Raw genomic sequence first — 19760 nt, forward strand, 5'->3', positions numbered from 1 at the left:
TGGGAAGGGGGATAGGAAGGGACTCCGGGGAGGGCGATAGGATGGGACAGGACGGGACTCTGGGGAAGGGGACAGGATTGGGAAGGGGGACAGGACAGGACTGGGGGGACAGGAGAGGACTCCGGGGAAGGGGGCAGGATTGGGAAGGGGACAGGACAGGACTGGGGGGACAGGACGGGACTCCGGGGAGGGGGGCAGGATTGGAAAGGGGGACAGGACAGGACTGGGGGGACAGGACGGGACTCCGGGGAGGGGGGCAGGATTGGGAAGGGGACAGGACAGGACTGGGGGGACAGGACGGGACTCCGGGGAAGGGGGCAGGATTGGAAAGGGGGACAGGACAGGACTGGGGGGACAGGACGGGACTCCGGGGAGGGGGGCAGGATTGGGAAGGGGGACAGGACAGGACTCCAGGGAAGGGGACAGGACAGGACTGGGGGGACAGGAGAGGACTCCGGGGAAGGGGACAGGATTGGGAAGGGGACAGGACAGGACTGGGGGGTTAGGACAGGACTCCGGGGAAGGGGACAGGATTGGGAAGGGGATAGGACGGGACTCCGGTCGCCAGTCGCTGCTCTAGCAAACTCTGCGGCCAGCCGCGCCCGTGGAACCCCCTTGCGGGGCTGCGGGTCACTCCGGCCCCGGCCCCGCGGAGAAGCTCGTGCAGCCCCGGCTGGCCCTGACCCGGCCCGGGGCCGCCCCGCCCCGCTCCAGCCCGGCCCCGGCTCTCTTGCAGCGGAACCCAAGCGCCTCGCCGCGTTTCCAGCGGGGCCCGCCAGGCGGCCCGGCGCCGTCGCTTCCCGGGCCGGGGCGGGCCGGGCTCTGCGGACTCCCGGCTGCGGGGCTGCAGGCAGCATGGCCGGCCTGGAGCTGCTCTACGCCTCGCAGGCGCCCGGCCTCCGCCGCCCGCAGGACTCGCTGCTCTGCTTCGTCCACTGGCAGCTGGTCACGCACCAGTACCGCGCGCTGGGCACCGGGGACCAGGTAAGGGGCCCCCGCTGGGGGGGCGGCCCCGTGCCCCCGGGGGGTGCATCCAGCCCCGTGCCCCCGGGGGATGCATCCAGCCCGGCACCGCCTCGGGGTGCCCGCGCTGCAAGGGGGGGGGGTGTTTCCGGGGCTCCCCAGGCCTGGCCCGGGCCCCCCCCCCCCGCGCTAAGCGCGGTGCAAACCCCAGAGCACAAGCCCGAAGGGGGGGGGGGCCCGTTGTGTAACCAGCGCCCACGGGCGCCTGTGGGAGCAGCCGCTGTGGGGTGAAAGGGGCGGGGGCAAAACCGCCGCCCCGTGTCAGGCATCACCCCAGGGGGGTGTCAGTGCGGGAGGCAGCAAAGAAAGACGCTGCCTGCCCCGGATCCCCACAGGCCCTGATGCGGCAAAGCTTGGCAGAGCCCAGGGCAGGGTGAGGGCCTGGGCTGGGCACTGCGCATTGCCTGCTGTTCCTGGGCTGTGTCTCCTTTCCCCAGTCCGCTGGGGGCTGGAGGGACGCTGCTCCTACCCTGAGTAGTTTCACTTTTGTTTCCCTGAGGTTTGCTCCCAGTATGGGCCCTACCAGCACCAGGCCGCAGGGTGAGCGATGTCTGTTGAGAAATAAATAACCTGTTCCCACCGAATTATCCCTATTTAAAAACTCAGACTCATTGCTCTGGCCTGAAAGTTTATTTCTACAAAACCTAAATTTGAGACCAAATCCCTTTAAAGGGAATATGAGGGTGTTGCAGTCGCAGACTTGTCTAGGTCTTGCCTCTCTACTTGGGTCTTGAAGTACATCATTTTTGAACAAGAATTTGTGCAGTTTGTTTATAATATTTCACCTTTAAAAGATTCCTTTGCTCTCAGACAAAGCCAAACCATAACAACCGTATTGAGCCCACATCAGCCTTAGTGATGGGAAAGTTATTTTTCTGGCGTTTAGGAGCGGATGAGTCTCTCTGATGCTCCAGAGCTGCATGCTGATCCGTGTGGGTGGACCCCCTGCACCGGGCGGCTGGAGGCCGTTGAAGTCAGGGGGGCTCTGTGCAGACAGAGGTCAGCCCCTGTGGATCAGTTTGCCGGGCCCAATCCCGCAGACGCTGCCAAGCCGAGGGAGCTGGGTCTTCCCTGAAAAAAAAAAAACAGGTGTGTTTTGACATCGAGATAGCTACCTGGCTGTGAGATTCTAGTGCACACAAAGTACAGGTAGGTTTCAGAGTAACAGCCGTGTTAGTCTGTATTCGCAAAAAGAAAAGGAGTACTTGTGGCACCTTAGAGACTAACCAATTTATTTGAGCATGAGCTTTCGTGTAGCTCACGAAAGCTCATGCTCAAATAAATTGGTTAGTCTCTAAGGTGCCACAAGTCCTCCTTTTCTTTTTGAAAGTACAGGTAGTTCTCACCTCTGGGTACCTTGTCCAGTCTGTACCTTACCCCCGCCTGGGGCTTACCTCAGTTAGCTGCGTTGAGGTGAAAACTACAGTGCCTTGACTCCACTACAGTGTTACGGTGAGTTATCCATCTCGATGTAAGAACACACCTGGGTCGGGCAGTGTAGACGTAGCTGGGGATTACTCACAGCAGTAAGCATTACATCTGGTAGCAAGTATGTACAGCATTGGGTCCTAAGAGAGCTGTGGTGGGTTAAATTCACTTTATGTGTGCCCTCTAGAAGGGAAGGATCTTGGCTGTTAGCTGGCAGAGAAGGTCTTGGCCTGGGGGCTCCTTTAGAAGGACGTCACATTTACAGTCATCAGGTGCTAATGCCGGAAAATACCCTGATCTGGGAGTCTCTCTAGTTTGCTCATGACCTGGGAGAGCCCTGTCTGCAGCATTTTTTGTAGTAGTTGCCCTGCATGGTAGGCTGAATCCTGTACAGCGGAACCGGGGCCCTGATCCCGCAATCAGACCCATGCCGACAACGATGCAATCCCTTTGGGAGGTTTAAACCTCCTCCCGGATTCCTGTGTCCAGCCAGGATCTGTTCCTGTTGCCCCGTTGGTATCAGCTGGGACTCCAGCTTGTTCTCTCTGATGGCTTTTTGCAGCCGGGTCCCAATGAAAGGAAGTCGGAGCTGCTGCCGGCCGGGTGGAACGCCAACAAGGACCTGTACACACTGCGATACAAGTCCACGGATGACCGCCGCGAGCTCCTGCTGAAGGCGATCATGGTGGACAGTAGCATGATTCTCAACGTCCTGGTGAGGCTCCCAGCTGGCTGGGTGCTATGTAAGGATCGGTCCCTGTGGGGTCTCAGCTCCCCAGGAGGTGGGGAGAGGGAGGTGGGGTGTCAGTGCCACCCCCGTAAGGGAGGAGAGGCAAAGAATAACAGCTGTGACTCACTTGAGCATCCGTTTTCCTGGCCTCCTACGTCCCCCAGTGCCCTTGGCTCCTATTGAGTGGGAGGTGCTCGATGAGAAACCCAGCTGGCTAAACGGGGAGAGGGGGCCAGTGTGGCCCAGGTTCTGTGCTGGCTCCATGCGATTCGGCGTCTCTGACCTCGGGGAGGTGCTCCGGGTACACGTCAGGGAGGAGCTTGTCCCGTAACGTCCTCAAAAGCATGCAGGAGGCTGTGTGATTGTGGAGTCGTGCAGGGTTTGCCGCTGGTGTAAATCAGGGTGACTTATCGCCTGCCATGGAGCAGTGCCTTTCCCCCCAGCCGAGGGACTGGCCCTGGAAGTGTTGAGTCCAGCGTGAAGCAGAAAGCTAAGGTCAAACATCCATGCGGGTGAAGCTGTGACGTTATTACCGCTCGGCCCACTGATGAGTTGCAGCCTTTGTGCGTCTTGTGGACTTCCAGATCCTTGTTGCCAGGCTGCCTGTTCTGTCACGCCCGTCCCGTGTGTAGTGGCACCTCCCCTCCTGATCGAAGGCCAGCACAGTACCTGTCTGTCCCTCTGCAGCCCAGGCAGGGAGAGCTGGGAAAGACCCTTCTCAACCCGCCGCAAGTTGGTTACACTTGGGTTTAGACAGCTGGGAATCCAGACATACGGATCCTGCACTGACAAGTGCCAGGAGAGGAGCAAACTCCAGTGATGGCCCCTGCCTCGGATTTCCCCTTCCCCCCCACCACCTGTTCTGCTGTTGTGTCTGCTCCCCGCCCCCCCCCCCCGCCCCATGAGCTCGGCTGCTGAGGCCGTGTTTTGTTTGTCCTTTCCCAGGATTGCAGCTCCCAGCAGGTGGCGGATTTGACCTTGACAGTGGCAGATTACATCGACCCGGAGCACTTGGATGATTTCCACAGGTAACGGCGTTTCATGGAGATGCTCTACACAAGTGTCTGAGCCCTCGGGAAGGGGAGGCAGGTGAAGATTGGGGCGGGGGAGTGAAATAAACAAGGGGAGAATAGGGTGCTTTCGGAGGAACCTGAGGGGCTCTTTGCAGATAAAGCTTCAATCCCCCCACATATTCTTCTCCTCCCTTGTTCCCAGATGGCACCCCAGGCTCAGGCTGGGAGAAGAGAGGGAGTTAGGCCACGCGGCCTCTGGATCAGAGCACAGGCCTGGGAGCTCACTGCTTTGGGAGTTCTAATCCCGGCTGAGCCTCTGGCTGGGTCTGTAACTTTATTTCCAGCGTGCTGGCTGTCATGTGTTCCCTGCATGAAAGTCCAGTCCCTGCCCCCAAGGAACTTGCACCCTGATTCCAACACAGACACCACAGTACAGCCTGTGCTACCGATTTGCCGTGGGGAAAGTGATTGTACTTCCTTAGATGTTTGCATGCTGCCCGCCGTGTGTAACCGTGGGGAGATTCGGAGCTTGAGACTGTGGAATAGTCTCCTGAGGGAGTGGAAGCTCCATGGCTTGGGACATCGGACTCAGGACTGGACAAAGCACCCAACCTGTGTTGTAGGGAGCACTGCTGCATCAGCAGGGGTGGGCTGTATTATCTGAAAGGGATTTTTCCCCCCACCTCCAAGTTCTGTGATTCCCTCCTGCCTCTGTCAACTCTGCTGCAAAGCTGGGTGAAGATCAGACTTGCCCAGCTGCTCTCTGCTTAACGCCTGAATGCCGCGTCTCACCCGAGATGTCAGCAAACGCCAGGGCCGTGGGTCTTGAAATCGTTCCATTCCGGCATTTTTAACTTCTGGTTTACCAGAGCCCCTGAAAGCCCTGTTTGTGCTGCAACCAGCCCCTCCGTTTGCAGATAAGGAAATCTTAGACGGCTTGGACACTGGCCAGGAGTTCCAAACAAGAAACAAGCCAAGTTCCCTCTCCCCCTCTGACATCTGCAGGCAGTCCGGACAGGGCCGCAGGATGAACGTGTCATGGGTACTGTTGGGGCGTTGAAAAGGACAGTTGTTCTGGGTGTGTGTCGTGTTGGGGGCCCCTCACACTGTTCTGTTAGGGCCTTTACCACCAAACCCTTTCTAGCAGAGCCTTGGGTGATGTCAGTTGTCTAGTTGTCAGCCTTGACTCTCTCTCTTGCCCCTGCAGAGTGTACAAGAACGTCGAGGAGCTGCAGACCAGGGTTGTCACAGGCATCATCTCTCCGTTGGGGGCTCCCAAAGAGCAGAGCGACCCCAAAAAGGAGCCCAAGCCTGAGAAGAAGGTCCCGCTTGCCTCCACTCAGGATTATGACCCCTTGAGGATTCCTCCCCGGCAGCCTCTCGGTGGCCGGCAGCCATCCTGGTGAGTGAGACGCTGGCGAGGGGAGGGGGCTGCATAGCTTGCTCTTCTTTCAAATGAGGTGGGTGGCAGGAAAGCCGTGACGGAACATCTAGCCCTCCATGGTTCCTTCCCTCACCCGCCCCCACCAGCCTCTGTCACAGACGTGTCCTCATGGGCACCGGTGCACGGTCTAGCTCCGTGTCGCACGTTTAGTTCTCAGAGGGATCCAAGAGATGCAGGAGGGGGCTTCTTTAAAACAGCCCATGTCCTGGCACCCCAGTCAGCCCTGCTTATAAATCCCATGCTTCTGGTTCAGCTTCGGGCTGATCCTGACCCTCGGTGGCTGTTGGCATGGGGCTCTGGCTGGCTTCCCTCTAAGCTGGCCCACCAGTGGGAGGTCTTGACTGGCGCTTGGGACCCCACCCTGTGTTTTGGGTGAGATGCTGCCAGAGTTGGCCACCTGGGAGAAGAGTGAGGTGACATGCCACACCCCAACATGGGCAGGATAAGGCACCTGTGTCACTCCGCCCCTGTGCCATGGCCTTACCCCCTTGCCTAGGGGTTCAGGGGGCCCCTTCCCCCCCCATCCCTGAGAGTCAGGGGTAGCAGCTTGGGTAGGGCTACCATATTTGAACATTGAAAAAAGAGGACACTCCACGGGGACCCCCAGCCCCGCTCCAATTCCTCCCCTTCCCTGCCCCCATTCCAACCCCTTCTCCAAAGTCCCCGCCCCAACTCCGCCCCCTCCCTGCCCCATTGGACCCCTTCCCCAAATCCCCACCCTGGCCCCGCCATCTCCCCTGAGCGCGCCGCATTCCGCCTCCTCCCTCCCAGCCACACGAAACAGCTGTTTCGCGGCGCAAGCGCGGGAGCTAGGGGGGAAAAGCGGGCACTCTCTCGAGTGATCAACATTCACTCTCTTTCTCAAATGATCAACTCTTCTTTGTGGAAAAATAATAATGGCAAAATCCCAGACGTTTTTAGATATTTAAAAATTCCTCCCAGACGGCGATTTAAGACCTAAAAAGCCGGACATGTCAGGGAAAATACGGACGTATGGTAACCCTAAGCTTGGGGCAGAGTGTGCAAACCCTATGTGGGACCAGGGCAGGAAGGGATTCATGGTCTGTCCCACTGATGGGCTGAAATCTGCCCCAGGCCACACGATCTGTCAGGAGTGTCAAGGCTGGGGGTAGGGCCCTGCAGCCAGAGTCAGGAGGGCACAGGACAGGGAGGGAAGCAGGCCCGTCTCTGAGGTCTGACCTGCCTAGGGGGGCTGGGTGTGTAGGGCTGGTGGGACAAGGGGCTGCCGTGGGGAGCAGAAGGCCCCATTAGCTGGCTGACCTCTGATGGGAGAGCTGGCCATGTCTCTGCTAGGTATGGGCTGTCAGTTCGGGCCGCTGAGTCCAGCAGGGAGGCTTGTGGCAGCCCTGGCCAGTGGGCACGAGGGTTGCACAGCCTAGTGCTTTGTGACTGAAAGGGGGAGGGCAGATGGCGGAGCTCCTTTCGATCCCCGGAGGGGGCTGGGATCTGGTGGAGGAGCCCCCACTGGACGAGCATGGAGCTGTGTTCGGGTCGGGGGAGCGGGGCGGGGTTTAGAACGGGGACCCTGCCTGGCTGTGGCAGAAAGAGCAGTTCGTCCAGGGGCCGTTTGCCCAGCAGTGCCTCCCACACCGCCAGGGGCTGAGCCGCGGCTGTGCAGCTGCAGAAGGCTTATGGGAGGGAGAGGAAAAGCCTTTTAACTTTGCTTCCCTTCTCGATGATCTTCCTTCGGACCAGGTTGTGAGCACAACATCCCGGATGGAAAATCGTGACTCTGCAGCCACCCTGCCCCCGCCCCCACCCCCAAAGTGAGGGCTCAGTCTGTGGGCTCCTGGGCCCCGCTCTCAGGGGCTTATGCGCCCTGATAATCTCTTTCCCTGGGATAGCGGAGGGGCGGGGCTCTTTATTCTCTCCCCTCCCCCACACTCCCCTGTAATCAAGGGCCAGGTAGGAAATTAGAGCCTGCCGTGGCTGTCCAGAGCACTGTCATCACTCCCCGCTGTCCCTGTCGGAGCCCATGCAGAGCTGGTCCCTCGAGAGATCGGAGGGACGGTCCCTAGCATCTTACCCCTGGTTCCTTTCACACCGCTGCTGCTCATCAAGCCTCTGTGATGCCCCAGGGGCCCGGCTCAGTGAATGCCGGGCACTGGAGTTCTGGGGCTGCCGCGGGGGGCGGGGGTCCGAGACGTGGCTGCCCAGGGCTGGCTTGCCTTGGAGCAGGCGGGGGGTGCAGCATGCAGTTGAAAAACCCTCGTCACGGACGCCAGAAACAAAAGGCATCGAGTGAGTGTGGAAAGCTGGGTCTGTGCTCCTCCTGGGCACCGTCGCGTTCCCCGCCAGGCCCCACACCCTGCCCTCCTCTCACGCGCGTGGGAGCTGGGGGTCAGTGTCAGTTTGTCGGCTTGCTGGCTGTGCTGTGGCTTGGGAACCTGTCCCTGTGCTGACGGGCTAACCTGGCCCCTCTCAGGCTCTGCCCAGGGCTGCGTTAGCAATTTGCCGGGAGCTCCAGGCCTGCAGCTGCCTTTCCGGAAAGCGGAGCAGGTGGCAGCCATGTGCCCCTCTCGCACAGAGGGGTGGTAACTGCAGAGTCCTGCGTACCAGGCTGCTCGGCTCAGGTGGGGAAATGCGTGCTGCGACCCGTAGTCTCCCTGAGTCCCAGTCTGCACCAGTTAAAGCCACAGGCCACCTCACAAAACACTGGACCCTGGTGACATTCTGGTAACACCAGTCTGCACAGTGAGGTCACTCGGTCATTCCTGTGGTCTGTAGTGTAGACTAAAATACAGAGACCCAGCTGAGCGCAGCCTTCTTCGCCAGTGGCCCGCTCTGCTGGTCCATGGGCCCACTCATCTGCATGGGCTCTCACCCTTTCCTGCCCCCTGCACGCACTCTCTTCCGTACCCCGTACCCAGCTGCCATAGGACATGGCCCAAGGAAATTAACACCTCTCACTGGGGGAGTTATGTCTTGTGTTTCAGGCCTGATCCCCGGGACCCCTTTGCTGTGGGTGGAGACGACCTGGACCCCTTTGGGTGAGTATTCCCAGGAGAGGATCATGTGGGGAGTGACTGGAATAACTCAGATTGGCCTTGCTGGTGCGTTTAGTGAAGTGTCTCCAACAAGGACTTCAGTTAAACAGTTATTGTGTGTGAACTGCCAGGGACCAATAGCTGGTTCTAAACCGAAATATGGTTTTAATATTGTGCTAAGATCCTGTCTCTCACACAGTTGATTGGTTGGAATCCGCATCTGTTTAATAATCAGCTGGTATTCATTTAATGTGCAGTAATTCCTCCAGTAAATCAAAGCTAAAACACATTTAAGTGAATTTAAGCCTCCAATTTAAAATTTTGCTTTCTCCAGCCCCCTCTGGATCTGTAGGGCAGTTCGGAGGTACCCAAGAGCAGAGAGGAGAGACAGCTGCCCGAGGAGATGGGAACCACAGAGAGGGATGCTGCAGGGTGCCTTGCTTCTGCTCTGGGGCTCCAGCTCCATTTGGGGAGGAAGGGGTGGAACTGACCCATCATTTTCCATTCCAGTAAAAGAACAATGTAACCAAAGTAAAACCAGTCCATGGGAACACTACCCAGCTCATTATGGAGTCCTGGAAGTCCTGCCATTTGGAGCCTCTGGCTGATCAGGATCAGATTTATTTCTCCTTGGAGGGCTGTGTTCTGCAAGGGTTGGCTAGAAAGGGATCTTCTGGAAACGTTCAGTGGAGGCTGGAAAGAGGAGCTTGCAGCGGAGGGCTGAGGGTGGCTGGAAAGCAGCCCTGCATACCCCAGGGAAAGGGAAATCAGGACGGGCCCTTGTCTCCCCGCTTCCCATCTCTCCTAAAGGGATTTCTTTCTTAAATGTATATAGCGTCTTGATCCAAAGTGGGCACCTGCTGGAGGCAGATTTTGAGCCCCGGGACCTCTACGTAGCATCCGTGGGACTTTCCACGAGCAGCTCGCTGCCCATTGAGGCGCTTACTGTGGCTGATGTTCATTATTTTTATTGCGGCAGCATCCAGAGGCTCCAGCTGAGATCATACAGTACGAGGACAGGGCACAGCTGCAGGCTGCAGAACTGGTCTAGCAAATGGCTTCCAGGCGCGGCTTTGGGAAAAGTTCCAGGCCGCTGATCCCAGAGAAGGGGTCTGGGAACTCTAGCAACAGGGCGGGGGTTGAGAAAATCTTGCATTTAATCAAACAGCTGAAAGCATAGAGCTAAATGAACCTAAAGAATAACAATCAAGCAGCAAAGGAAACCAAAGCAGGGGGTGTCTGACGATTCCTAAAGCAGCACCGGTCTGCAGCAGCGGGGGGTCTGACTCACCTCTGTCTCAGCTATTCTCACAGCTGGCATGGGTCACAGTTTCTCCTGACTCCTTTGAGTAGCTGGAGGAATATAGAACCTGCCCCTCTGCTAAGCCTCCCCCTGTTCATTGCTCAGCCCCCTCTGTAGGTGGCTAGTGGGACTGTGAAAGACGCAGGTGCCTATTTGCAGTTCTTCGTGGGTGACAAAACAGGCTGCGTTAAGGACAGCGAAGGGGCTTGTCATTTCCCCATGCACCTCATGGTAGAACATGTGTTAACTGACACCACTTAGCACCCTGGCCGTGTGCGTGTCCCAGGGTGAGTTAATCACAGCCCCCTGACAGGATGTTAACTACGACAGCCCTTGTCTGCACTGAGCGTTGAGCCATGTTTTACATCATGTTGGTGCCCATGTGTTCTAACACTGCGTAATGTCCCAGTGTAGACGAGTCCAAAGGGTAGAGATACCAGGCATTGGATAGAGGGGCCAGTTCCTATTCACCCTGAGGTGAATGGCCGGAGCAAACCACAGGGGCCTTATTGTAAATGAGATTAAGGCGTGACGTCTCATCCTTGTATTCTTCCATACCCGTCGAGCCCCCAGCCTCGTGTTTACAGCTAACCGCGTACTCTTGCTCTCCCTGAATTACACTCCCCAGCACATGCTCTGCTGCGCTGGACACACACTTTCCCATCCCGTCCGTAGTCACACACGTTGATTTAACAATGGGAATCAGATTTCCAGGCTGCTCATGGAGCAGTGATCCAAGCTCGGAGCAGAGGGGAGCTGGTTACTCTTATCTCCAATTGGAGCTAGTTGTGATCCTGCTCTCATCCTGCTTTCTTCTTCCTCCCAGGGGTCGGAGGGGCGGTATGATCGCTGATCCACTGCGCTCAGGATTTCGAAGGCCTCTTATCGACCCATCGTCAGGTCTCCCAAACCGGCTTCCTCCTGGGGCCGTTCCACCAGGTGCCAGATTCGACCCATTTGGGCCAGGGGGCGGCCGTCCTGCAGGGTGAGTATCTGGATGTGCGTGTGCGTTGCTTCCCTGACTATAACCATGCTGGAGTTTTCCTGTTCTTCGCAAACTGCACCCGACTCTCTTGACTCTCTGGGTTGCCAAGGGGGGGCGGGGGGGGGGCGCTCACTCTGTGACTCCTCCTGTAACTCTGCTCTCGACATTCCATTCCTGTTGCAGGCCAGATCCAGATCACCTTCCCCCTCCGGGATACGACGACATGTTCATGTGAGGACGTGCCCGGCTCCGACTGCACTGAGGGAGAAGCACCTTTCCCCTACCTTTCCCCTCTTTGGAAGACTCTCCTCAGCAGCAGTTTTCTCCCTGGGCACTAGAGCCTTTCCCCACACTGCAGATCAGCTTTAAAGGTTTCACCGCATGTATAACGGCGGAGAAGGCGGTGTGTGGCTCTCGTCTCTCCCCCTGCTCCCCCCGGGAAATCCCGAGCCATTTGTAATCTAACACCTGTTGAAATACGACTGCAGTGTGCTAAGAACAGAAAGCAGCTCGGGGTGTGTTATTCAGAGCCTGTAACTGCCCTATGAGAAGTGTATTGAAAAAATGTCATTTCCTTTGCTTTCCTTGTACCAGCTTCTCTGGGATGACGTGATGTGTGCTCTGGGATTTACTCAGCTGCTTGTTGCGAGGGAGAAACATTCACTCCCCACCATCTGTCTGGTAACGACTCGGTCTTGACGAGCTTGCCAGTGCAGAGTCCCACGTTCCATACTGGCTCCCAGCTGGCCACGTGTACGTCTCAGACAGTCCTGGCCTAGAGCGCAGTGAGCTAGTGAGGCGTTGATGCAGGAAGCTGCAGTGTGACCGCCGGGAAGGGCTTGCAAAGGCGTCTGTGGTTTCTCCCCTGCTCTGGGCTCACCTTGGCCCTTCAGCTGCCCGTTGAGTAAGGGGTTAGGAAGGGCTGAATGGGGCAATGGATTAATTCTTGGAATTTCGGCCTCTAGAGCAGCATGGCCAGGTCCTCAGCTGGTGTAGCTAGACCTAGCTGCATTGGCTCCAGGGGGACTCACTGATGTATACCGGCTGACCCTCTGGCCCCTAGATCTAAAGACACCAACGTGCAATCGAGTCAATTAAAAAAAAAGTCACCATTAGTTGCAGATCCTGCCCCTGCATCTCCCCTCCTGGTTTGTGTGGCTCTTATGATCACGTGTCTGTCTTTAAGTCTCTCTCTCCCCTATTGCTGTGAGGGAATCTTACACAGACAGCGGGAAGAGGGCACTGACTATATCCCCAGTGCTGTCAAACGCACAAAGGGAACAAGCTGGGGACATACATAAAGATGGAGAATGTTTTTTCTCCACCCGTGCTCAGTCGAATCTGGAATAACTCCGTTCGTTTTGGTGGAGTCCCTGCGTGCCGCAATTACATTGGAGGAGCTGAGATCAGGGTGATTTTTATTTTCTTTCTGGGTGGGGTGATGTAAGAATGTGGTGGGGGTCGCTTATGGGTGTTGTGCTTTGACTTCCCTTATGTTTTACGGGAGGGATTTTTTCAGGTGGCTGTTCTTTGCTCCATTAATTGTCACACCAGGCTAGTATGTTAACAGGATAGTTCCTGTCCTGTGCTGATCCTGTTCAGCTGAATTCCGTGGTGTCAGTTTTCCAAAGTGACTGCTGATTTGGGGTGCTGCTGTGTTTGAGGGGCCTGATTTTCAGAGGGCAGGTAACTAGCACAGTCTGAAAATCCTGCCCTGTTGCAGGATCATTGTGCTGGGACCCAGCAGTATTAGTTACTTTTGAAAATTTAAGTCACTGGTTCTTCTGATTCTTCTCTTGGTTTGATTTTTTTTTAAAGGATCTTATAACTAAAATAAAAACTTGGTGAACTGCTGCTTGTGAGCTCCCTGGACTCTGCTCCCTCCTGTGACTTAAGACAACGAGGCGACGTCTCCAAATTTCAGCACTTCAGTCGCTGCTTCAGCGACAAAGCAAAGGTTTCCTCTGGCTTCCCAACTCTCTCACTTCCCTTCCTGGTTAGAAATTTCAGATTGTTGCAGCCGGATCCACGTGATATTTTTATGAGTAGAAAATCCAGGCTGTGAAACCGATGAGTCATCCCTGTTACCTTCTCCCCCAGCAAGCAGGGCTGGGCACTTTGCTTAGAAGACCAGGTGTCTGTGTAAGGTGAATGTCCAACCCAAGGAAAGATCAGCATTACCTGTGGCTACTGGGTCTAAAATCACTGGATCACCTGTGTCCTAGGGGCCATACTCAGGCAATTGTGTCCAAAATGGGAAAGCAAAAGGGAGAAAATAAATCCTTCCCTTCTTGATTCTTCCTCCCCCCCCACCCCCCGACACAGACATTTCCTTTTCAAACCCCTTGCAGACAGCTGCAGGTGATAACAGCTGAGTTCCCAGCACACTATGGCTCTCAGGGCGGTTGTGCTGGGAACTGAGAATGGGTCAGAGAGGACCAGCCAGCGGTATCAATTCAGCACCGTGGCCAGCTCCTGCATCAGGGGTAGTGATTCCTTCAGTCTCCTGCCCTTGCCACCTATGCGGCAGTTTCATATTCTTCAAACACCCTCCCCCTCCCCTTTGGAGCTGGGGCTAATTAAAGCCCTTTCAGAGGCTCTGTAGCTATAAGGAGCAAAGCAGGTTTCCCCCATGGACTGCCATTGCCGTTGGCAACCGGGGCTTTCCAATGAGGAAAGATCCTGGAAAAGTTTAGTACAAGTGCAACTGTCATTTCTATCCCTCCTTATGGGGTGTGTGTGTGTGTGTGTGTGTGTGTGTAATAGTCTGCTCAGTTGTGAGCTACTGCTGCCTCTTGCATTTCCCTGATCTCCTGATGGTGGCGGTAGAGCAGATAGATGCTGCATGGGGCAATGAATTGAATTTTAACAGGCCGGTCCCGGTATGCAAAGGGAGGGCCAGTGGGAAGTTCTGGCTCCTGAGTGGAAAATGCGTCCCTCTGCTGTCTCTCTTCCCAAGAGGACTGGGCACTTTTATTGGCTAATGCCACTTGCAGAGCAACAGCTGGCTTGGTGCTTAATGCTTGTGTCTGGCACAAACCATCGCTAAGCGCCAGGACAGAGAGGCGCGGGTGAGTCCCAGTGTAACTGTGTGGGATGGTCAGAGCTTGACAATCCCCCTGTTCCTCCATTTCCCCACCCTCAGAATAGCCAGGAGAAGACACAGAGAAGCCTGCAGCTGTCGTGGTCTGAGATATTAGCCACTCCAGCATGGATAGTCTGATCCGAAGCAGCCGCTCCCTGGCAATAAAGGGACAGCTGGGTGTGCGTAAGAGATTTATCCTGCTGCTGTAGGAAGGCTCCTGGGGATCAGAGACTGCTTTGCCTTAGAGAGCAGCAGGACTCCCACTGCCCTGCCTGTGGCGGGGAGAGCACATGCCTGCTCCCCCAGCAGCCAGTGGGAGTGGAGGGAGCTCAGCATCTGACAGGACTGGTCCCTCAGTCTTTGGATCTGTATAATGGGTACAGCACCCTCAGCTCCCACCGGAGCCAGGGTTCTGAGCTTTGCTTGTTCCGACCTCTACCTGCAACAGAAGCAGCAAGGCCCTTTAGTCCCTGCTCACATGTGCAATAGCTAAAGAACTCCAGTAAAGCCCCCATCACGGTCCCCCGTTTGCTTTCCTGCTGCGCAGGGCTCTGTGCTGCTGGGATGCCTTTAGCCCTCCGAGTGCTGCAGCTGAGTCAGCGATTACCCTGGAGCAGAACAGGCCAGAACCCTCTTCTTTCTATTTCCTCTCCCAACATGTCTCCCCTCCCCTGCTGCAGCTGGGCCTACCTGTGTAGCCCACAAGGGGCTCCCACCCAGCCAGCACCATCCTTTTCCCCCCCTGAAACATTTGCACCGGACTGGCCAGTGGTGGTAGCGACGAGGGGGGTTGGCTCTCTCCTGTAGGTGGCTGTGAGGCAGAAAGGGGGTAGATTATATTTGACAGGGTGGTTATCTACAGAAAGAGCCTAAGCAGAAAACTGAGGGCCAGAAAGCCCCAATTCTAAACCTGTCTCTGCCACTGATTTCCTCTGACTTTGGGCAAGTCACTTCACCTCCCGGTGCCTCAGTTTCTCCCTTGTGAAATAGGGGTAATACTACTCCAGAAGGGCATTGGATTCTTCTGTAGACACAGGAGGTGCTGTGGATGCTCCCGAGGAGGCGCTGGACTTTGCTCTTGAGGAAAAAACTCAAGCCGAACCCTTTGACTATGCAGAACTCCCCCTGTCTTCTGCCCTTTCCGTTCTCAGTGCCCCCTGTGTTCAGCCTCCTACAGAACGCAGTTTAAATACCGGCCAGTTTATCTGCAAGTCAATTAGCCGCACCCTCTTATTCAACCCACTGATCATCTTAGCTCTGCAGTTTCTGAAGCAGTGGCCTTATCAACACTGTGCTCTCCTCTGCATCGCTTTTCTACTGGCTGAATTAATCATGCTCTGCAACCTTTGGGAAGGAGGAAAAATGCAGCCTGCTTTGATGAGGCCAATTAAAGTCAGTTGAGCTCTTGTGTGAGAGGGTGTTTTTTCTCTGTATCAACATTCCTTTGGCTGCAGTATTTAACCCCAGCTGGTTCATGGCTCTGTGATGCTGGAGGAGAAAAGACAAAAGGATACATTTTAAAAGGCAATTTGACTTGGCCCCTCATTTTGTAACAATATAAAGTCAGACCACTGGTCTACGAAGCTCCTCATCCTGGCTCTGAAATCCCCAATGTGGATAATAAGGGGGAGATTTTCACAAATGAGTACGTGTCTCATGTTCCTAAATCACCTTCTCACTTTAGAAATTCATAGAACAACCTGCTCATAGGGGGACATTTCTTACTGGCCCCCATCAGAGGGTAGCAACTCATGGCCTAAAGCAGAGGGATTTATATATGAGCTGCTCAGAACCTGTCAACGCAGTCAGAAATGTTGACCAAAATAATAGGGAAAATGTTTCCCAGATTTAACAATTTCCTCCCCATTTTTCAGCCAGTTCAAGTGTATCTCCCTTATTTTAAAGCCCTATCAAAGCAAAGAGTGACATCTTCATTATCTGTATAACCATCTAGTCCTTTTTGAGAATCCTACAAAGCTTTTGTCCTTAAGGAGAGTTTCTGGCAATGAGTTCCACAGATTAATTATATGTGCTGCTTGGAAGAAAAAGTCCTTTTACACAGTTTTAAACTGGTTGATGGTGCAGAAAGATGAACAGAGCTAATATCTGACCAGTAGCACCCAAAGCCTTTGTCATTGGTTGGGAGCATGTGCCAGGCGTCTCCAATTTAAGACAAGCAAAACCTAGTGGGAGGTGAGAATTCTTACCAGCTGGAGAAAAGGGAGAGCGGATAAGCAGGAGCTACTTTAAAATCACAGCTGATTGGCTCTAAGGGGCTGGCCCCAGAAGGGCATGCTGGGGGAGAAAGTTGTTATAAGAAGATAACCCTGAACTAGGTAGAGTTAATGACAGGGCAGCTAGAGCAGGGGCTCTGCTATATTGTGTTTACAATCACTCTGGGGCTGGTGCACAACAGGGAAAGAACCAGCTTGACTTTCAGATTCCTGGGTGAGGTTGTAGTTCTCTGTGAGAACTGGGGTGTGGACAGTCATGCCTCGTGGTCAGAGTTGGGAGCCAGAAACTGGAGCCGGGATTCAGAGCTGGAGTCCGAGGCAGGAGTCAAGCCAAGGGTCAAAGCTGGAGTCGGAGTCATGGGTGGAGCAGAGGAGGATCTGGGATAAGGAGAGCAGAAATAGGCAGGCAGGCTCAGGAATCAGGCAAGTAGGTAGTGTCAAAAGTGGCTGGCAGCCAACCAGGGATCCATCTAGTTGCTCAGACAACTTCCTATGCTGCCTCCTGGCTTAAGTATTTCATCTAAGCCAAGTGGTGGGGCTGGATGCTTTCCTCACTCAGGAGTTTTGTGGGTGGAGCCGTTGGTAAGATAGCTCCGCTAGCCCCCCTGCTCACTGGTTCTAGAGAGCTGCTGGGAGTGGGTAGTGGCCATGGTCTGAATCATAGAATATCAGGGTTGGAAGGGACCTCAGGAGGTCATCTAGTCCTACCCCCTGCTCAAAGCAGGACCAACCCCAACTAACTCACCCCAGCCAGGGCTTTATCAAGCCTGACCTTAAAAACCTCAAAGGAAGGAGATTCCACCACCTCCTTAGGTAACCCATTCCAGTGCTTCACCACCCTCCTAGTGAAAAAGTTTTTCCTAATATCCAATCTAAACCTCCCCCACTGCAACTTGAGACCATTACTCCTCGTTCTGTCATCAGCCACCACTGAGAACAGCCGAGCTCCAGCGTCTTTGGAACCCCCTTTCAGGTAGTTGAAAGCAGCTATCAAATCCCCCCTCATTCTTCTCTTCTGCAGACTAAACAATCCCAGTTCCCTCAGCCTCTCCTCATAAGTCATGTGTTCCAGTCCCCTAATCATTTTTGTTGTCCTCCGCTGGATGCTTTTCAATTTTTCCACATCCTTCTTGTAGTGTGGGGCCCAAAACTGGACACAGTACTCCAGATGAGGCCTCACCAATGTCGAATAGAGGAGAACGATCACATCCCTCGATCTGCTGGCAATGCCCCTACTTATACATCCCAAAATGCCATTGGCCTTCTTGGCAACACTGTTGACTCATATCCAGCTTCTCATCCACTGTCACCCCTAGGTCCTTTTCTGCAGAACTGCTGCCAAGCCACTCGGTCCCTAGTCTGTAGCGGTGCATGGGATTCTTCCGTCCTAAGTGCAGGACTCTGCACTTGTTGAACCTCATCAGATTTCCTTTGGCCCAATCCTCTAATTTGTCTAGGGCCCTCTGTATCCTATCCCTACCCTCCAGCGTATCTACCTCTCCTCCCAGTTTAGTGTCATCTGCAAACTTGCTGAGGTGCAATCCACACCATCCTCCAGATCATTAATGAAGATATTGAACAAAACCGGCCCCAGGACCGACCCTTGGGGCACTCCGCTTGATACCGGCTGCCAACTAGACACGGAGCCATTGATCACTACCCTTTGAGCCCGACAGTCTAGCCAGCTTTCTATCCACCTTATAGTCCATTCATCCAGCCCATACTTCTTTAACTTGCTGGCAAGAATACTGTGGGAGACCGTGTCAAAAGCTTTGCTAAAGTCAAGGAATAACACGTCTACTGCTTTCCCCTCATCCGCAGAGCCAGTTATCTCATCATAGAAGGCAATTAGATTAGTCAGGCATGACTTGCCCTTGGTGAATCCATGCTGACTGTTCCTGATCACTTTCCTCTCCTCTAAGTGCTTCAGAATTGATTCCTTAGGGACCTGCTCCATGATTTTTCCAGGGACTGAGGTGAGGCTGACTGGCCTGTAGTTCTCTGGATCCTCCTCCTTCCCTTTTTTAAAGATGGGCACTACATTAGCCTTTTTCCAGTCGTCCGGGACTTCCCCGGGTCGCCAGGAGTTTTCAAAGATAATGGCCAATGGCTCTGCAATCACATCTGCCAACGCCTTTAGCACTCTCGGATGCAGCGCATCCGGCCCCATGCACTTGTGCTCGTCCAGCTTTTCTAAATAGTCCCGAACCGCTTCTTTCTCCACAGAGGGCTGGTCCCCTCCTCCCAACGCTGTGCTGCCCAGTGCAGCCGTCTGGGAGCCGCCCTCGTTCGTGAAGACTGCCTGGGGCTGCTGGGGTGTGAGACCTGTGACCCCGGGGCAAACAGATTATCCCTAGCTGAGCTGGGCCTACCCTCTCTTTGTGCAAAGCCCAGTTCAGTGGGGTCCTGCTCCATGACTGCGGTTCCTAGAAGCTACCATAATACAAAAGACCATTGTTAAAAACAATGACCAATAACAAGACACTAACCCTGGAGGGAACACATACACCTGCCCATTTTAGCAGCGTCTCCTCTCAGAGCAGCGTCACACTCGCATTAATAATAAATCTGGTTGGGCTCCCTAGTCTTCCCTAAACCACGAATGGGTCTGTGGCTCAGCATGGCGTGGGTGGGATGGAATGGAATCGCCTGCAGCCCGCTGCTTCCAGCAGGAGTTGAGATTAGCTGTGTCCCGGACGTTTCGGAGGCCATGTACGGGTGAGGGCCTGCCCTGAACAGATGAGTGTGTAAAGGACCAGCTCACGGGACACAGTTTAATTGTACGGATAGGCCATTAAGGCAGACGGAGGCTGGACAATAAACACCCTGCTGCTGAGGCTCAGGCCGCAGGCAATGAAGAAAGAGCCCTACTGCTCCATGGCTCAGAGACAAGGCACTTTATGTTCTAAGAACCGCGCTTGCCAGAGTCGTGGCAGTAGCTCAAGATCACTAGAGGACCCTTCGGGCTGCCTGCCTCCGTGTCCCATTTCCTCAGCCCCTGCCTGGCATGTGATCTGTGACAGAGAACAGTTCCTGCGGCTGCTTATCCCGCAGACCCTCTGCCCACGGGGATTACAGAACGCCCCCTGGACAGCTGCTGGGCTCCTCAGCCGCCCAGCTCTCTGGAAGGCGGATTTCAAATCATCACTGTATGTTCGTGCTTTTCAAAGCCCCCTGCAGTGCTCACACAGCACTCGCTGAGTCAGACAGATGGAAAGCCTTCAATTCTCTGCAACGGCGAAGAAGTGACATGAGCTTCGCCCGTGGCCCCCCCACCCATGTAGTAATTTTTGTTGTCAGAAGAGGGTCGTGGTGCAATGAAGTTTGAGAAACGCTGAGTTAGAGAGATGGGTCTTGTCACAGGCCTTGCTACTCCCTTTCCATCGTCACATCTCTTCCTACTATGTCCTCCCTGAAATCTCCCATTCCTCCCTTGTCTTCAGTACCCCTTAGCCCCCCTAGAGAGATCCCCTCTCCGTGCGCTATCCAGATGCTCCCTGGTGGCTT

The 19760-nt window shown here is 54.9% G+C and overlaps 1 protein-coding gene across 1 annotated transcript; it reads left to right on the forward strand.

The window, feature by feature from the left end:
- Positions 1–661: 661 nt before the first annotated feature.
- Positions 662–12788, forward strand: PSMF1 (proteasome inhibitor subunit 1). The gene is made up of 7 exons (XM_037915800.2): positions 662–984; positions 3014–3166; positions 4127–4209; positions 5402–5596; positions 8596–8649; positions 10776–10934; positions 11118–12788. The coding sequence occupies exons 1-7, from the start codon at positions 856–858 to the stop codon at positions 11167–11169; spliced, it is 825 nt and encodes a 274-aa protein (XP_037771728.1). The 5' UTR covers positions 662–855; the 3' UTR covers positions 11170–12788.
- Positions 12789–19760: the final 6972 nt, after the last annotated feature.

This window comes from Chelonia mydas, chromosome 13, assembly GCF_015237465.2.
Source record: "Chelonia mydas isolate rCheMyd1 chromosome 13, rCheMyd1.pri.v2, whole genome shotgun sequence".
Classification (NCBI taxonomy): Eukaryota; Metazoa; Chordata; order Testudines; family Cheloniidae; genus Chelonia; species Chelonia mydas.